Source organism: Cebidichthys violaceus, unplaced genomic scaffold (assembly GCF_023349555.1).
Source record: "Cebidichthys violaceus isolate CVI_PGR_0920_01 unplaced genomic scaffold, fCebVio1.0.p SCAF_61, whole genome shotgun sequence".
Classification (NCBI taxonomy): domain Eukaryota; kingdom Metazoa; phylum Chordata; class Actinopteri; order Perciformes; family Stichaeidae; genus Cebidichthys; species Cebidichthys violaceus.
Window position 1 is genome coordinate 436,484 of NW_027176828.1, and position 18,496 is coordinate 454,979.

The window sequence follows — 18,496 nt, forward strand, 5'->3', positions numbered from 1 at the left end:
CTAAACACTTCAGAGGCCAGACAGAAGACCGGACCACTAGGACACACATTACAAAGCTAGAGGTTACGTTTTGTCTTTGTTCACTACCAACACACAAGCCACACACCTACGTCTGTGTTTTAATAGCAGTATTAAGTCAGCAGCCTAATTTAGTGATCCATTTCATGGGACAACCCCCCCCCCCCCCCCCCCCCCCGAAAAAACAGGCTGGTAGGCAACACAAGCGAATAGAGAGAGAGAGAACAGAAGCAGACAAAGAAAGTGAAGCACCGTCAGAAAACATGGAAGTGAATTAAGAGAGGTGTGTGTGGGGGGGGGGGGGGGGGGGGGGGGGGGATATATATACAGAGGGAGAGGGAGAGAGGGGGGAGGGGGGCGCTGTCAGTGTGTGCCTTTGTCAACAATACAGGTCACCATGATTACATTTTGCAAATCCAGCTGCTAAAAGATTTAAAAAAAAGAAAAAGGAAAACAGGGTCTCCCGTACAGGAGTAGTGTGAGAGCAGGGGCTGCATCCAGAGACACAGTGTGCGTCTGAGTAGAGAGAGAGAGAGAGAGAGAGAGAAAATAGGATAGAAAGGAATTTAAACGTCATCTTGTCCTGCAGGCATGGCTGAACTCTGCTCCCGCTACTCTTTACCCCTTAACTTCCTTTGAGATAGACACAGGTGACGAGGGGGGGGGGGCATGGACAGTGTTACTAGACATGAGTCACACTGTAGTGTGTATATATATATATAGATTTGTGTGTGTGCTGTATATGAAAGGTGTGTGGATGTGGTGTGTGTGTGTGTTACATGTGTCTCCCTTTGTGGCAGCGGCAGCAGCAGCAGCAGCAGCAGCAGCTCCTCGTGTCTTCAGGCCTCGCTCTCCCCGGCTGACGAGGTGTTCTGCACTTCCTCCTCCAGAATGGGCACAATCAGGTTGTCCTTGGACATCAGGTTGTATTTCATAACGAAGCGCGTGAACCGGTGACACAGGAACGTTTCATTCTGTACACACACACACACACACACACACACACACACACACACACACACACACAGAGAGAGAGACGCATTACATTACATTCATTTAGCAGACGCTTTTATCCAAAGCGACTTACAATTCAGTATCTATCTACACACCGTAGACGCAGCTACGGGAGACATTTTGGGGCATTTTGGGGTCTTGCTCAAGGACACATTGACATGAGACTAGAAGAGCAGGAGCCGGGGATCGAACCGCCGACCCTCTGATTGAAAGGCGGCCCTTCTCCCCACTTAGCCACGGTCACCCATTCAGTCCGGATACATAAAGATCATAAAGAGGACAGCTCCTCACACGAAAACCTACCTCATACTTGTCAAATATCTGGCGGTGATGGAAGTAGGCATGAGAGAATATCCTATAGATGCGACGACAGACGGAGCCCAGCTTGGCCACCGATGACTCCTTGATGCTCACCCTGCCAAGACAAAACGGCGGCAGTGTGAACTCGCGTCCGCCGAATGCGAGTAAACGAAGCGCTCGTGTGGATCGCCTAGAAACACAGAATCGGGGAGCGACTGACCTGCTGGGGAAGTATTTGTTGCTATTGAGAAGACAGGCAGCTCCGTCCAGCGTGTGCCTGGTGTAATCAATGGCAGGGCACTGTGGACGCAACACACACACACACACACACACACACACACACACACACACACACACACACACACACACACACACACACACACACACACACACACACACACACACACACACACACACACACACACACACACACAAACACAAAATACCGTTTAAAAAACGGTTGATGGCAACCAAGTGAGCTCTGGGTAAAGCGCGGGCCTGACTCGCCTCTTTGGGTGTCTTGTGGGCAGCGCATAGAAAGATCCACTGCTCTGTGGCCGTCATCTGGGTGCAGGTGTCTGGATGGCACTCACTCTGAAACGAACGGTGAACAGTGAACGCACCGTTAAACCACTCGTCAGAAGGAAGGACCTCACCTGTCCGTTCACAGCTTTGAGTGACGTTGGACACGATGCCTTCCTTTCTACTACAGCAACTTGACTAATGTCCACTAGTAGCTGCGATGACTTTGTACACAGATTCTTCCACTAGACTCCTAACATACTGTATGTGGAGCTCATGTAGGTGTTGGTATTGACACAAGGTTGTGCCAAACCTCCTTCGATCCTCACATCTGTAACTGTGAACATCTGGTGAGTTCCATCACGTACCTGCAGTTTTACAGCTAGTCCATTGAGCTCCAGGCAGAACTGCCTACAAAGAGGACAGAACGAGAGACAAAATGAAACCTATGTAAACACACTTCAGCTTCATCTGTATTGGCCTCCACTCTCCTGCTCATAATCCATCCATAAACCCCCAAGATGTCCTCATATGTGGACAATATGTTTCATCTCTTAACAAAGTAATAACACATTCATAGTCATATTTGTGGGACCAAGCAGGACAGTCCACTACAATGGATGGAGGTCATGATTTGTCTTAAATTATATAAACTGAGATTCATTAATATGGATCACTTAATAAAATAAAGTAGACTCTGGTTTCCCTTCAATGAATATGTGGAGAATTTATCTTGTTAATTATTTTTTGCTTGTGGAGATGGTTATATGTATTTGATCCTTGAATCTTTGCCGTAAACTCCATGTTCCACATATTCATAATCTAAAGGGTTCACTGCGATATGACATTAAAGCATAGAATGAACTTTATTTTACTCTCAACATAAGGAGTCTAAAATTGTCTACTTGTATTATATTTGTACTGTTAATGTGGTTTTGTTGAATTGTGCAAAAATGAATACAGAAAGTGTTGAAAAAGAAGTGACTCCACAGCCTCAAAAGAACAAATGAAAGAGAGCGTTTGTGAACGTACCTCAGGTGTTCATACTTCCACACGCCTTCATCCTGACCCTCCGGAGGCTCCAGGATTTTGTCGATATTGGAGCAATCTGATCTAATGTTCTGCTGAATGTACTGAAAACAGAGCCGTCAAACAACACGTTTCAATAGAGAGCGTCAGTCACCCACGGCGACGTGATCGTCAACTTTATACAAACACAACACACCGGTAACACGCGGTGTGTGTGGGGAAACTATAATAAAGCTTGTGTAAATATTGAAATGTCTGCGTACGCACAAAGGAGGAAGAAATGCACAAACGGCAAAAAAAAAAACATTCTGATTTCTAAAACCTCACAGCGAGTCAACCTGTAAATGTGTGCAGCTGGTTCAGCCTCACAGCCCCGCCCTGTTCACGCCCACATTCAGCCATAAACCGTCAATGAAAGCGCCTCATGAATGTTGATGCATAATAATAATAAGCTGCTGATCAGCGGGTCTTTACGGTGAATCAGGCCAACTACCGAGAGGAAGAACTAGACCAGGATTGAGGATACGAGACGATCCCTGAACACTCGTTCCCTCCTGTATCTTTCCTTCACTCTGTCCTAACGGTAACAGAGTATCTATCGTGCAGCATAACGCGTCACAAGTGTCCCCGCAGAATTTATACGTTCACAGCAATCAGACTGCTTCCAAAATGATTGCGAAAAATCGGTGTTATCCACCACTCTGATTAAAAAAAAAAAAGGGAAGTTTGATAAGTGAACACAATATATTTATTCATTCATTCATGTTTTCTTATGGCATTATGATTGGGACTGATAATGAGGCTATGGAGTGATATTAGTGACACTCGCATCTGATGGCTGTTTACAATCTGTCTGTGTAGCGTATGCTGTACCTGTCCCTATTGAATAAACCAGAAATAAATAAAGTTGCGTTCACTGACTTTACTCACAAAAAAAGATATGAAGGCTAAGATCGTACTTGGTGACATCTGCACAGTATTATAGAGGATTATTGAAAACTATTGACGCTAGTTGAGGTTATCTTACAGATGATGATGATGATGATGAAGCGGTGTACGCCTCTTTCAGGCTCTATTTGGTGCGTGCGCAACCGTTATAATTGAGTCTCTGAAAGGCCCATTACATTAAGGGTAGTTTCATATTTCTCACACATGAACATTAAAACACTAAGTACAGAGGAGCAGGATGATTAGAGCGACTGTGCAGCGATCGTTGTTTGTGAAGAGATCCCATCACGGCGCCAATGTGAAAGATGGTGGGGGTGGGGGTGGGGGGGCACATCAACAGTCCTCGAAATATTCATATATAAAGTTCAGCTGAAGCTACCGCCACCCTACCATCTTCCCCATTAGCTTGCATACAGGAGTTAGATCCACAGCTGGATCCTCCTCAAATCAGTGGGCATCTTCCAGAGTTAGTGTTAAAATTCCCTCTTTTTGATACCCTGAACAGTTTTTCCTTACTGAGCTGCAGTAGAGTTTAATTTAAAAAAAATAAATAATGCATTCCTACGGTCGATAGGCTTTTTTTTTTTTATATTAGACGACTGTGGACGTGTCAGCTTTAGGAAGGGATCTATTCAAGGCATGTTTAGACAGGAATGGTTCCTACAGTGAACATTCCTCATCGTCTCTGCGTACATACGGGCATGTGAATATTGCGTTAAAGACACGCCTGGAAAACTGTCATCCCAGCTTGGCAGTCATATTCACATTACTACTGATTGTTTATACTTAGATAATATCAAACAACGCCCAGATTAGATTGTGAAAGAGAACATTTAGTCAGACTTATCGCTGATCAATCAAATGATAAGGTGGTAACACCGGGCATTTCTGGGGAAACGCACACACACACACACACAAACATGTCAACACACCTGTTGGACAGCCAGGGTGCTGTCCATCTCCTCAAATGATTCATCCTGCCAGTTGTAGAAATCCTAAAACATGGAAGGAGGATCATTTTAGACGAAGCTGGCATTGTAGCATAAACAACGTTGACTAACAACCTTAACATCACAATAACACGTACGATACATGGCATGTGGCGTCAAAAGAAGCTAACCTGACGCTAGCTGGTTAGATAACGTCGCCTGGGCTGCGACTGCTTCCTGCAATGCTAACAGCTAGAGAGCATTTTATTTTTTTTATTTTTTTGAGAATATTGTGTGAACTTCATTCACATCAGATTGGCCGTGCGGTTATATTCAAGCTGTGCAGATTATCAAAAGGAGCTCTGCAATACAGAGCAAACGCCATTTAAATGAACGTTACTCCAGGAACTAGACGGGTGCCAAAATGCTAACCGTTAGCTATAGCTGGCAATTTCCAGGTCAGGCCCTTCCTGTATGTTGTCTGAGACCTAAGTTAAAGGTAAAAGAACACGACTCAAATGAGCCAGCATCGCCGGGTTGTGCTGTGTGATTTGCGTGGGTGTTGAAGTGTTTTAGCGGGGTGAAAACGCACCTTTGCCTTGGTTCCAGGCCGATTCCTCCTGAGAACTGCAGTACCCTCCGCCATGACCATCTCGACAGAATACCCGGATGTTCGTCAGCCGCTGCGTTGAAGCAGCTGACAGAATGCCCGGATGTTCGTCAGCCGATGTGTTGTAGCAGCTGACGAGGATGTGAACTTGAGCGCGAGGGAGCACATTTTATTTTAGGATAGGAGTGGTTCACTTTAACTAAATACACATTTATTACCAGTAGTGTAAAGTAGTTAAGTATATTTACTAATAATAGATTAAAATGTCAATAGAATGTCTTCGCCTTAAAAGCTCTTAACAGATTAATCCGGCCATGACTGCAGTTCAGTAAATGGTTCAAATGAGCTCCATCTTATAGCTGCAACACTGAGAACACTGGTGTTTTCGGCTCAGTTTTAGAAATAGAGTAAAAGGTGCTGCTGTCATATGAAACTAGAAAACCTGAGGTTTGGCAAACTTGTGTTGAAGGTCAAATCACACTTCTATACAGAAATACCGTTTTAGTTTATCTTACTTGTAATAGAGTACTAGAATATAATATGCAATGTAGCAATTATATTCTTCTTTAAAAAAAAATATATATGTCAGATTATCAAATTTGATTTGATCTTAAAGTAGAAATAAGGCTTTAATTTATGTAAGGTTAAGATATAGTTTTAGTTCTTTTTGTAATTAGTGAATTTTACTTCACTTTCAAACTTCTGTCACAAGATCATTTTTATTTTTCCATCATACTTCTATAAACTCCTTTTGCATTCAATGATACAGTCAAAAGCTACAGTGAACTTTTAAGTATTCAGTATACTCTTAATTAAATATCCACCGCTAACTTTTCTTTTAGTAACAATATAAAGTCATGAGACAAAAACAAAACAAAACAGTAATCCGCAGTTCACCTTTATTATTGTAACAAAATGCGATTAGAATTATTTACAATTGCAATAACATAGAAAAAAAAAAAAGAAAGAAAAACAGACATGAAGGTGGCCACTTCATTTCTTCTCTCCGGGGGATGATGATGACGACGACAGGACAGGATCTACAGCAACAACAAAAGATGAAGACTCATTCGACGTATTTACCGAGAATGTCCCCATCACGGAACAGGAAATACTCCTGGAGGACAGAAAGAGAAAACAAGAAATTAAAACAAGGAAGGCCCACGAGGAAACGGATCTGAACAGAGCCAGTAGAAAGGGTCCTGCACCTTGTCGTCGAGACTGACTTTAGTTCCACCGTACTCTGGTAGGAGAACTTTCTCTCCAACCGTCACGCTGACTGGCAGAACGTGCCCTTTCTAGAACAAAACATCACACGAAAAGTCAGCCAAATACTATTAAAAAAAAACACATTCCTCACAGCAGATGTGCCAGTATCTGTAATGAAAACATGCTCCAGCATCAGGCTCCTCTCACCTGATTGACAGAGCCAGGTCCTACTGCCACCACGGTGGCCTGCAGCACTTTGCCCTGAGCCTTCTCTGGCAGCATGATGCCCCCCTTCGTCACCGTCTCCGCGATAAGGCGCTCCACCAGCACCCTGTCGAACAAGGGGAGGAATTTCCTGAAGGCCTGTAAGAGAGGGAATTATGAAACAACATTTGACTTTTGTTAAACCACCGGGGAAAAAAAAAGCCTTTATTCGCCGTAGGAACCCAGTAAGGCCACAAGGGGGCGGTCTTCAGTCGCAGCATGTGTTACAAAAGGAAGCTAAACAGAGAGCTTAATAAAAGACTGTGTCGAAACAATGAGTGAGCAGCTCCTCCTACACAGAGGCAGCCTTTGTGGAGACAATTATTGCAAAACTCAAGTCAGCATTTCTTCATTATGTCAAATATTTCAGGCAAAGAGCTGTGTGTGTGTGTGTGTGTGTGTGTGTGTGTGTGTGTGTGTGTGTGTGTGTGTGTGTGTGTGTGTGTGTGTAGGGGATGTAAAAGAGCAGCTGCCAACATGTCTGATAGCAGCAGATGTACGAGTAACCTTGGGGGTGAAGGTTGTTTGGGAACACGGTGGTGTGTGTGTGTGTGTGTGTGTGTGTGTGTGTGTCTATAGTTACTTATTCATTGTGACAGTTTAAGGGGAGGATCAGGACTACTGATTAAACACTTTGGCGATGACTTTAAAAAAAACAAACAAAAGGCACATTTAAGTTCTGGGGGAATCACTCAACAAACAGACACTGAGCGATGATAAAAGCCTCGACTGCTGGTGAAACGTCCTCCAGGTTTTTAAACACGATGAGATAACGTTCAAGGCCGGTGTGTGTGTGTGTGTGTGTGTGTGTGTGTGTGTGTGTGTGTGTGTGTGTGTGTGTGTGTGTGTGTGTGTGTGTGTGTGTGCAGTTTTCCAGAATCTTCTCTGCAGTAGTTTACCAGGTGGTGGTGGTGGGGGGGGGCCCCTCATTGCACAAGATGGTGATGATTAACCTCACATGTTCTGATTCTGTTATAGTAATTATAGTCAACAAACTGCAGCCTCCAATATGACCATGAGGTTGAATCAGTTATTTTAAATGAAATTATTTTTGTCATATAATATTCCCCCTATTCTATTCATACTTTCTATATTTCTATTTTTATATAAATCAGGATAGATAGATAGATAGATAGATAGATACACAGCTGTTTATTCTGTATATAATGTACTATAAGCATAAGTATAAGTATTATACACCTACGCCATGTTGTACTAGTACCTGCACTGCCTACTATACCTGCAGCACGTGTTCTGCTGCTGTTCATACCCATTACCGTTTCTTCCACATTGTATTTATTCCATATTTCAATCTATTTCCACTGCTTGGTGGATAATACGACTGCATTACGTTGAATGCGTGGATAGGTCGTGAGGTCATTGTCTACGTAACAGAACCCGGAAGTGGTTTAAACGAGCCATGCAACTTCAGATTTTTCACCGACCAAAAAGGGCATGCATAGTGATATATGACATATCAATGTGACTTACGTGTAATAATAAAGACAGTTTTTGGGAGATAACAGCACCAAAACTAGTGTGAATGCGTGTCCGTCTGCGCAGACAGACTTCATTCATCCACACGTTAGCTGCAGCTGCACACGTTTATCGTTAAAGCTCGTCTGTCTTCACCTCTGACGGTGTCTGCAGCGTGTGATGAAGACAAACATGGCTGTGTGTCGCATGGATTCCTGTCTCACTCGGCGTATTAACGGCGTGACCTTGTGCATCGATGTTAACTGCTAACGATAATTTAGCAGCCACACGCAGCCTGCGTCACCCCGTTTATTTTATCACTTCATTATCTTTATTCTAACTATTAATACCGACATGTTTTTTAGGAAAAAAGGGTCTCTTACCATTTCTGGATGTGTGAGAAGTCTGAGAGTCGACGTGAAGCTACTGCAACCCGGTTCTTAATCTGACACACTGAAGGAGGAACGTCTCCACGTGAAATAATCAGCGCATGCGCACTACAAACCCTAAACTTGGCTTGCTCAGTTATCGAAAATTCTAGAAACTTCTAAACTGAAGAAACCCGTTTCCATTCATACATGTTATTTAATGAGGTTAAACTATGTTATAGAACTGTCATTATTATTGTATTTATCGTGTTTATCTCTTAATTTAAACATTCCATCTCGCGGCAATATTGCACAATGTCAACTTTAACCTCTATTTTTTTCCTCCAATGGCACGCGAGAAAATTCTAGAAGCACCTGCCCCGGAACCAGCATACTATATTCTGAATTATAAAATCGTGTATTTTAGTTGAGGATTTCCATTTTTATGTAACTTTATATTTCTACTCTACGACATCTACGAGGTCTTACTTTTCCAACTAACTTCAATAAAGGTTTTATTATTATTATTTTTAAACCGTTTGGCGTTATGACGCGTTATTCATGGTCCGGGGCCCCCGCCGGTAAATAACCCGGATGTGATAGGCCATGTGCCGTTCCCGTCTCAGGAGCTCATTTGCACCACACGGCTTGTCCTTTTTACCTCCGCTCGTTGAACCACTTGGTCTCACAGACGTGCACCTTGTTGCAGCTACACAGCTTTTCAACTCGCAAGTAAGTGCTGACATTTCTCTAAAGTCTTTACGAAGCTAACGTGGCTAATAGTACGTGCTATTTAACGTAATTTAATCGGGAATGTCTCGTGTCTGACATGATGAAACATTTCCGTATTAAAGTCATACTCCACCATGATGGTTGTGCACAACTTTGACTGGTAAATGCAGGACGTGTCTTATTAAATATACGTGGTTTACGACAGTTGGTGCAAATGTTGCGATAATTAATATGGTTGCCGTCAGTCGGATGGCGAGGCGTTGTTGAGCAAGAGAGGGACGGATGGTTCCAGTTCCGCACATGCTTCTTTTTATTACAATATGACCTTGTGACGCACGACCTGAAGAGCACACGTGGGGGGGGGGTTAACCAGGAACTGGTTTGTGGGGGATACCTTTCGTAATCCAGCCACGATCAAGGCCTTTATACATACTAACGGGATTCTTCTTTTATTGGTGTGTGGATTCAAAATGTGAAGTAGAAAAACGGGGGATTTGATAGCTACACGTTGAAGCCAGTAGTTACTCAATTACTGTACTTTAGTAACGTTACTTGTGCTTTACTTGAGTACTGCCATTTTATGTAACATTATACTAGTACTCTATATCTCAGAGGTGAATGGTGTACTTTCTACTCGCACTACATTTGTCTCTCAGCTTTAGTAATGATGGGGAACGTTTTACTGCACGTGGCTTCTGTTATTTTTCATACGTTCAGTAATTGTAGCTGATCATACTTGCACACTTTTACTTAAGCTAAGTTTTTTTGATACAGGACTTATACTTGCAACATATTATTTTTATACTCTGGTACTAGTACTTTTACTTAAGTATCCGAATACTTCTTCCACCCCTGAGGTCACGGTCACCAGATGTTTTTAAATATTGACACATGTGAATCCTAATCAAAAGAATATTTACATTTAACCAATTTTTTTTTTTTTTTTTAGATATTAGACAAAGCACACATTTAAGAAATCGTTCTCATCCTTCTAGCTTCTCCTGTGTAAGAATTTTTTGATTTAATACATTTGTGATTTGGACTGTTGGTCAAAACATGAAGTCAATCGATGTGACGATGGACATTTTTTCCTGTTTTATGACATTTAATAAACGAGAAAATAATCAACCATTAATGGAATGTTTTTAATTACAGCCCTTTTGGGGGGGGGGGGGGGGTACTATTAATTTAAACCATCTAACTCATACATTTGTGATAAATCTAGTGTGCTGGTGTGAAATCTTATCTTTTCCCTGCAAACACAAGCTTTGCTGTGACGTTTTATTTTGGTAATAATGTCACCTTTTTGTAGAAGGTGACATTATTATGTTTGACCATCCCACACCAGTGGAGGTTCATTCATTCATTCATTCATTCATTCATTCATTCATTCATTCGCTGGTGGGGCGTCATACCACTAGTGACCACTAGGGGCTCAGTTAACCTTTGGACCACTTTAATCTGTCCTCCTGTGACTCCTGTGGATTTGGAGAATAATTATTCGAGGCAGTAGATTGAATAATGTTTATAGATGGATACAGATAGAAGTTAAAAAGACAGCAAGACACATTTCCAACGCGCCCGTTACTGCCACACTTTCACAACAAGCATTACATGAAGACGATATAGTGGAGTAGAAGTATAAAGTAGTTGACAATGAAAGCACTTGAGTACCTTTTTGATATAGTACTTGAATAAATGTGTTTCTCACCTTCCACCCCTGTGTTTCGTTGTACTTTTTTGATCCACAGTACATCCATCGTCACGGTGATCATAAGTCTCTGAAGTGTTTCATAACGTTCCCTTCTGTGTCTTCTTCTTCTTCTTCCCGTAGAGATGTTTCGTCTACCGTCGGTCATGAAGCAGGTGAGGCCCGTGTGCAGGGCGCTGGCTCCCCACCTCACACGCGCCTACGCCAAGGACGTCAAGTTCGGCGCCGAGGCCCGTGCCCTCATGCTGCAGGGAGTGGACCTGCTGGCCGACGCCGTGGCCGTCACCATGGGCCCCAAGGTAACGTTTGATTTGGTTATTACCGACACGCGCTTGATGTGAGTTACCTCGACGTTAGAGTCCCCCCCCCCCCCCCCCCGTTACCTCACACCCGCTTCCTGTCTCTACTCCAGGGCCGCAACGTCATCATCGAGCAGAGCTGGGGCAGCCCCAAAGTCACCAAGGACGGCGTGACGGTGGCCAAGAGCATCGACCTGAAGGACAGGTACCAGAACATCGGCGCCAAGCTGGTGCAGGACGTGGCCAACAACACCAACGAGGAGGCCGGCGACGGCACCACCACCGCCACGGTGCTGGCCCGCGCCATCGCCAAGGAGGGCTTCGACACCATCAGCAAAGGAGCCAACCCGGTGGAGATCCGCCGCGGAGTCATGATGGCCGTGGAGACCGTCATCAACGAGCTGAAGAACCTCTCCAAACCCGTCACGACCCCCGAGGAGATCGCACAGGTAACCATGAGCAGTCCAACATGCACTTTGATGCAGCAGGGATGTTAGTCTGTCTGTCTCTCTCTCTCTCTCTCTCTCTCTGTCTTTCTGTCTCTGTCTTTCTGTCTCTCTCTCTCTCTCTCTCTCTCTGTCTTTCTGTCTCTCTCTCTCTCTCTGTCTCTCTCTCTCTGTCTTTCTCTCTCTCTCTCTGTCTCTCTCTCTCTCTGTCTTTCTGTCTTTTTCTCTCTCTCTCTCTCTCTCTCTCTCTGTCTCTCTCTCTCTCTGTCTCTCTCTTTCTGTCTTTTTCTCTCTCTCTCTCTCTCTCTCTCTCTCTCTCTCTCTCTCTCTCTCTCTCTCTCTCTCTCTGAGTATTTTAACTATTTTTTTTTTTAGCTTTAATTCGTCATAAATGTCTTTTTGTCTTCAAGGTTGCTACGATCTCAGCCAACGGAGACGTGGAGATCGGCACCATCATTTCCAACGCCATGAAGAAAGTTGGCCGCAAGGGAGTCATCACTGTCAAGGTTGGTATCAGAACTTCATGTGCTGCCGGGCTCCACGTCAACCTCATAATGCCACACTGTGAACAACAAATCTGTTGAATTCAGCGAAAGACGAAATCTAGCGCTGGTTAACGTCAGCTGCTGGCAGCCGGTTGGCAGCGCGGCTCTGCTTGGCTAATTAACGGAGCTAACGGCATAGCAACAGTTTAGAACAACTTCATCAGACGCGTAGCTCCGTTATGTTGTAATTCATTGTCATGCATGCTGCTCAGATTAGTCACAGTGTCTTTACCGCTGTCCTGCTCATGTCTGCTGCTCTAATGATTGCTGTATTAGTCTGCAGAGTGTGACTTAATGCTCGCTTTACATCTCAGGACGGGAAGACCCTGCACGACGAGCTGGAGATCATTGAGGGTATGAAGTTCGACCGCGGTTACATCTCCCCGTACTTCATCAACACGGCCAAAGGTAACTGTGCTCGTACTGGCCGCCGCTGTAACGGCGTCTGTCCGTCCGCTTCCTGTTTACCCGTGAAGAAATGGAAGCGCTCAACTCGACGGTCTCTTGTCTGCAGGTCAGAAGTGTGAGTTCCAGGACGCCTACCTGCTGCTGAGCGAGAAGAAGATCTCCACCGTCCAGAGCATCGTGCCGGCCCTGGAGCTCGCCAACCAGAACCGCAAACCGCTGGTCATCGTGGCCGAGGATGTGGACGGGGAGGCGCTCAGCACCTTGGTGCTCAACAGGTACGGATAGGACTTTAATAATGAGGCTGTAGGCAGAGCTGCAGCCGTCTGTGACTATAAATAAACTATTCTACGTATTCATCCATTGGTGAAGAAAGAAGTGGGACGAATGTATGGATAGTAGATGGTATCTCTGTGTCGCCGTAACGGGAATTGATCCCGTTCTTTCATGTAATTAATGTATTCCTCCATTTAAATATTTGTCTTTAGTTCAGGGCTTCATGATGTCGTTAATATTTAGTAGTAAATATTCAAGGACTGTGTCTTCAGGCTGAAGGTGGGGCTTCAGGTGGTGGCTGTTAAAGCTCCCGGCTTCGGAGACAACAGGAAGAATCAGCTGAGGGACATGGCCGCCGCCACCGGGGGCACCGTAAGTCCACCTTTCTCTCTCTAAATCACAATGGTGGAAAGTAACTAAGTACTTTTACATTACTTGAGTATTTCCATTTTATGCAACTTTATACTTCTACTGCAGCACACATCAGGGAAATAATGTACTTTTTACTCCACTACATTTATTTAATAAGTTTAGTGTCCAGAATATCTCTGTCTCTGTCTGTGTCTCTCTCTCTCTGTCTGTCTGTCTGTCTGTCTGTCTCTGTGTGTCTCTTTCTGTCTGTCTGTCAAATAGGCCATTCTGCACAATGAGTACTTTTACTATTTCTAATACTTTGGTACTTTTACTTTACTTTACTTTACTTATAATAATAATAATAATAATAATAATAATAATAATAATAATAATAATAATAATAATAATATTCTGAATGCAGGACTTTTACTTGTAACAGAGTATTTCTACATTGTGGTATTACTACTCATACTTTCATTTTAATGAATGGCTGCTCGATTGGATGATCCTCAAGTTAATTGTGTTTCGATGTTTAAATGTCACGGAGGACCCGCACACATGTTTCACGTGTTTCTGCCCCTCCAGGTGTTCGGGGACGAGGCCGTGGGTCTGGCCCTCGAAGACATCCAGGCCCACGACTTCGGGAAGGTCGGCGAGGTGCAGATCACCAAAGACGACACCTTGCTGCTGAAGGGAGGCGGCAAACCGGCCGACGTGGAGCGACGCGCCGACGAGATCGCGGAGCAGCTGGAGAGCACCACCAGCGACTACGAGAAGGAGAAACTCAACGAGAGGCTGGCCAAGCTGTCCGACGGGGTGGCCGTGCTCAAGGTGAGCATCGCAGGCGGCCCCGACCGCGTCGCGCCCCAGTTTAGATCTAGGAAACGCTTAAGTTACGGCGCTCTCCGTTTCAGATCGGAGGAACGAGCGACGTGGAGGTGAATGAGAAGAAGGACCGCGTGACCGACGCCCTGAACGCCACGCGGGCCGCGGTGGAGGAGGGAATCGTACCGGGCGGAGGCTGCGCTCTGCTGCGCTGCATCCCATCGCTCGACACCATCGAAACTGTCAACGCTGACCAGAAGATCGGTCAGTAAAACACGCAAACGCAGGCTTAAAATGTAGTAAAATATCAGTATGTAGTCATATTTCTTTTAAACATCTTTTAAATCTGAAGTACAACACTGAACTACTGGCGTACAGGTAGCAGGAGCAGTATTACTGCTAAAAACATCGAGATAAAGTACTTTTACTGTACTTTATCTCAATAACATTTCAGATTGTACGTTGAAAATAACAGATTTTCATCTTTATAACATTAATAAATCTGATTTTTTTTTTTTTTTCCTTCCGTTTCCAAACAGGTGTGGAGATCATCAGACGGGCGCTCCGTATTCCCGCCATGACCATCGCCAAGAATGCCGGCGTGGAGGGTTCGCTCGTGGTGGAGAAGATCCTGCAGGGATCGGCTGAGATGGGCTACGACGCCATGCTGGGAGAGTACGTCAACATGGTGGAGAAGGGCATCATCGACCCCACCAAGGTACAGCGCTCCTCTGTGCAAAATGTATGATATTTGGCTCCTTAAATGAAATGGACTTAACTTGGTTCTGACATGAAATCTTCTCAGAAAAGCAGCAAATCCTCAAATCTCAGTTTTATATTATTTTGGTTTTTGGCTGTCGGCTCAACAAAGCAAGACGTTATAAGACGTTTTCATGGATTCTAAGAAGTCTGACAATTAGTTGGCCAAACGCACTTCTTTTCACTATTTTATTACAATTAATTTTCTGTAATAAAACAGATTAATCTACGAGGACAATAATTAGTTTTACCCAAACTTAGCTGCATCTTTTGCCAAACGTTCCCTGTCGTGCCGTAACGTCTCTCCTCCTCCCTCCTCAGGTGGTGAGGACGGCCCTGCTGGACGCCGCGGGAGTCGCCTCCCTGCTCTCCACCGCCGAGGCCGTGGTCACGGAGATCCCCAAGGAGGAGAAGGAGATGCCAGGAGGCGGCATGGGAGGGATGGGAGGCATGGGCGGCATGGGAGGAATGGGCGGCATGGGTTTCTAAGCCGATCCTCCTGACTTGCTGTACAGACTTAATGCAGGCGGAGTGGTGCTGGTGGGGGGGAGGGGGGGGAGGTGACTGAGGAGAAAATCCTCCCAAGAAAACCGCACCCACCTCCACCAAACTTTGCCCCAAACTGACCGGGAATGACGAGTATGTTGGAGCTGCGAACGTTCGATGACCCCCCCTCCATCCCCACTTCACACGATTCTGCCTCTTCGTCCAGGAGGCCCAGTTTACTACACCCGTACTCCACTCTAAAGGCGGAAACTCTCACCAGAGAATAATACTTCTACAGATTTCACAGTACACATGTTGTTGACGCTCTGTATTACTGCAAAGAGAGCACGAGAAAAGATAGCCAGGATTGTGTCTGCGTCCTTTTTTTTTTTATTTTGTCAGTGTTTTGTTAATTCTTTTGTTCTTTTTTTATATATATCTGTAGTGTTCTGTGTCCCCCCCCGCTAATGTTCTGTCATTTTGATTTAATTAAACCAATTTACTTTGAGCGTTTTCTGTCACTTTTGTGTCTGTGTACGCGACCTCGACCGGGTGAAGAGCGCCTAAACTCTGCCGGACTGAGAGGATCACCAGAGGCCTGTTGAGAGATCGTGTTTACTGAGGCGTCTGTGGGAGTCATTGTAACGCACGCAGCAGCGTTGTGAGGTTGTTGTTTTTCTTCTGTTGTCTATAATCTCCATAGGGTCGGCTGATTATTGATGTCACAATAATAACGTCTGATTGAATGTGTGAGGTGGGGCTCAAAGTTACAAAGCAGTTTGGATCATTCATGGTCTCGGCTACAAAGTCTAAATGTGAAACTGTGTGGCGTTGTCGTGCCGTTAAACATCATTTCTCCCCTCATACGCTTTAATGATAAACTACAGCATATAGATATATTACTTACATAAAACACACGGGATGTTATTCCTTCACAAAATGTCAAATAGCAGCGATCATTCGACTTGTTTTGTACGATGTAGACGATGATTAACGGTGATTTTCTTTTTTTTTATTTAATAAATTCAAATGTTCAGATGTGTCTGATACTGATATTTTTTTTTAACAATACTTCAGTTGCTGTTAAAGTCTGATGCCACATGAAACCAGCTGTTGAGATCACATCGCACCACAAAGTCCCTTTAGTAGCTGTTCTGGAGCTTTCACTCGTTGCCAGGGAAACGGTTTGACCAGCTTTCATTGAGTTGTGATTAAATTCAGCAGTGAGTTACTTCATAGCTTAACATAAAATATCAGTAACTACAATGCAAGTATTTAAAGTGAGCTCCATCTTTACCAGCTGCAACATTAAAGTGATGTACACATTAATGCATCAATTATAATCCAGTAATCCATATTCTCAAATTGGATACTCCATAAAGAGTACTTTATTCTAATACTTATGTACTTGTAAGCTTTTTAATGAATGACTTGTAAAAGAGTACTTCTATTCTATTGCTTCTTTTTACTTAAAGCTACGAGGAACTTTCATTAGGAGTAGATTCTGGCGGTCCCTGTGGACAAACCTGGTAGTGTTTCTGAGCACCAGAGCCCCTTTAAATAAACTCTTGACTACTCTTACTGCACAACGACGCATTTTACTTTTCATACTTTTATGTTTTTCGCTGCTCAGGTAATGTTTTGAAAGCTGGGCTTTTGCTCTTTGTGGAGTGTTTTCACGCTGAAGCACTTTTACTTCACTGAAGGATCTGAATACTTCGCTCCCACAATGCGGGTCACAGGTCACGGGGTCACGGGGTCACATGAAACCCTGCCCTTTGACAGCAGTGACATTTCCAAACGTCCTCTTCAGATGCAGCCTTGCTTCACAGCGGTCTATGTCTCCGCTCACATGACCACACCATGCTCCTCCTCCAGTGACAAAACAAACACCAGTCAGGGTTTTTTTTTTTTTCTTTGTTGAAAAAATAGTTTATAAATCATGCGGCCGGTTCAACTTTCCGAAGTCTTTCAACACAAACGTCATTTACACAAGTAGTCCTTTCCCCATCACCGTCAAACACACGTTCTTTAAAAAGCAGGGTATACGTCTTTAAGTGATCGTCAAACCAACATTTACACTTAAACTAAGCAATAAATATGATCCGATGACTATATTTTAAAACAAAAGAAAGATATGCTGCCAGGAGGCCCTCTGTGAGCCGTGTGGGGGTCGCACAGTTGGACTCATGAAGGTTTCAGGTGAAGGTGTGAGACCCGGCCCGCTTCAGGCCCCTTCGTATCGACGTGTCTGCGTAGCATTTAAAAATAACACCGATATACATATACTACTGATATTGCACACTTTGCCATACAGCTTTAGCGCTTATGTCCAGCATCGTTCCCTTAATAATGACGAGAGCGTAGCATGAGTAGCATGAAGAGGAGGCGTCGACAGCGTCCCCCTAATGAAGCTAAATGAGAGTTCAGCCTCCTCTGAAGGTCCTGTTAGTTCACAGCACATGTATCTGCTGCCACTTGTACACAATCCTCACTGCGTTGAACAGCCTCTGCCCTTTGTGGTTAGAAAACGTTCTGATGATACACAGTTACGTGGCGACATGTTCGTTCATGGCTGTGACTTCATTTTTTTTTGCGTTGACTCGTGGCGTTTTGCAGCTTGAAGGTTTAACGCCCTCTGGACCTCGGCAACACGACGATAAAGGACCGTGAGCTGTAAGATCAGTGTTTTGTGGATCCGACGTCCTCACTCTTCTAGAGCTGTAACTATCAGTCGATTGATCCGTCGACAGAAAATAACAAAAATGCAACTAGATTATGTAATCTATTACTCGTTTCTCTGCTTCCAACTTGTCAAATATGACGATCTGTAACAGTTAATTACATAACTTCAGGTTTTAGACGGAGGCTATCGTTCCCTCTGAGACATCAAACTATTTCCAACTTTTTTTTCCTCTTTTTAAACAAACTAAACAATTAGAATATGCAGATGAATCAGTGATTTAAAAAA

General features: G+C 44.1%; 2 protein-coding genes across 4 annotated transcripts; one reads left to right on the plus strand and one right to left on the minus strand.

The window, feature by feature from the left end:
- Positions 1-317: 317 nt before the first annotated feature.
- On the minus strand, positions 318-8,817 carry LOC137890015 (MOB-like protein phocein). Of its 3 annotated transcripts, XM_068734092.1 has the most exons (9): positions 8,703-8,817; positions 6,787-6,942; positions 4,764-4,826; positions 2,887-2,987; positions 2,223-2,265; positions 1,840-1,926; positions 1,553-1,632; positions 1,336-1,447; positions 318-992 (listed from the first exon to the last, which is right to left on the minus strand). In XM_068734092.1, the coding sequence occupies exons 1-9, from the start codon at positions 8,703-8,705 to the stop codon at positions 858-860; spliced, it is 780 nt and encodes a 259-aa protein (XP_068590193.1). In that variant the 5' UTR covers positions 8,706-8,817; the 3' UTR covers positions 318-857. The 3 variants fall into 3 exon arrangements, with proteins under 3 accessions (XP_068590193.1, XP_068590191.1, XP_068590192.1); XM_068734090.1 differs by lacking the exons at positions 6,787-6,942; positions 8,703-8,817 and adding an exon at positions 5,353-5,430; XM_068734091.1 differs by lacking the exons at positions 318-992; positions 1,336-1,447; positions 1,553-1,632; ... (2 more) ...; positions 2,887-2,987; positions 4,764-4,826 and adding exons at positions 6,253-6,487; positions 6,579-6,668 and having other exon boundaries at positions 8,703-8,811.
- Positions 8,818-9,309: 492 nt separating this feature from the next.
- Positions 9,310-16,561, plus strand: hspd1 (heat shock 60 protein 1). Its single transcript, XM_068734097.1, has 11 exons — positions 9,310-9,419; positions 11,254-11,429; positions 11,543-11,878; positions 12,286-12,381; positions 12,735-12,828; positions 12,935-13,103; positions 13,374-13,473; positions 14,041-14,286; positions 14,370-14,544; positions 14,820-14,998; positions 15,361-16,561. The coding sequence occupies exons 2-11, from the start codon at positions 11,256-11,258 to the stop codon at positions 15,526-15,528; spliced, it is 1,737 nt and encodes a 578-aa protein (XP_068590198.1). The 5' UTR covers positions 9,310-9,419; positions 11,254-11,255; the 3' UTR covers positions 15,529-16,561.
- Positions 16,562-18,496: the final 1,935 nt, after the last annotated feature.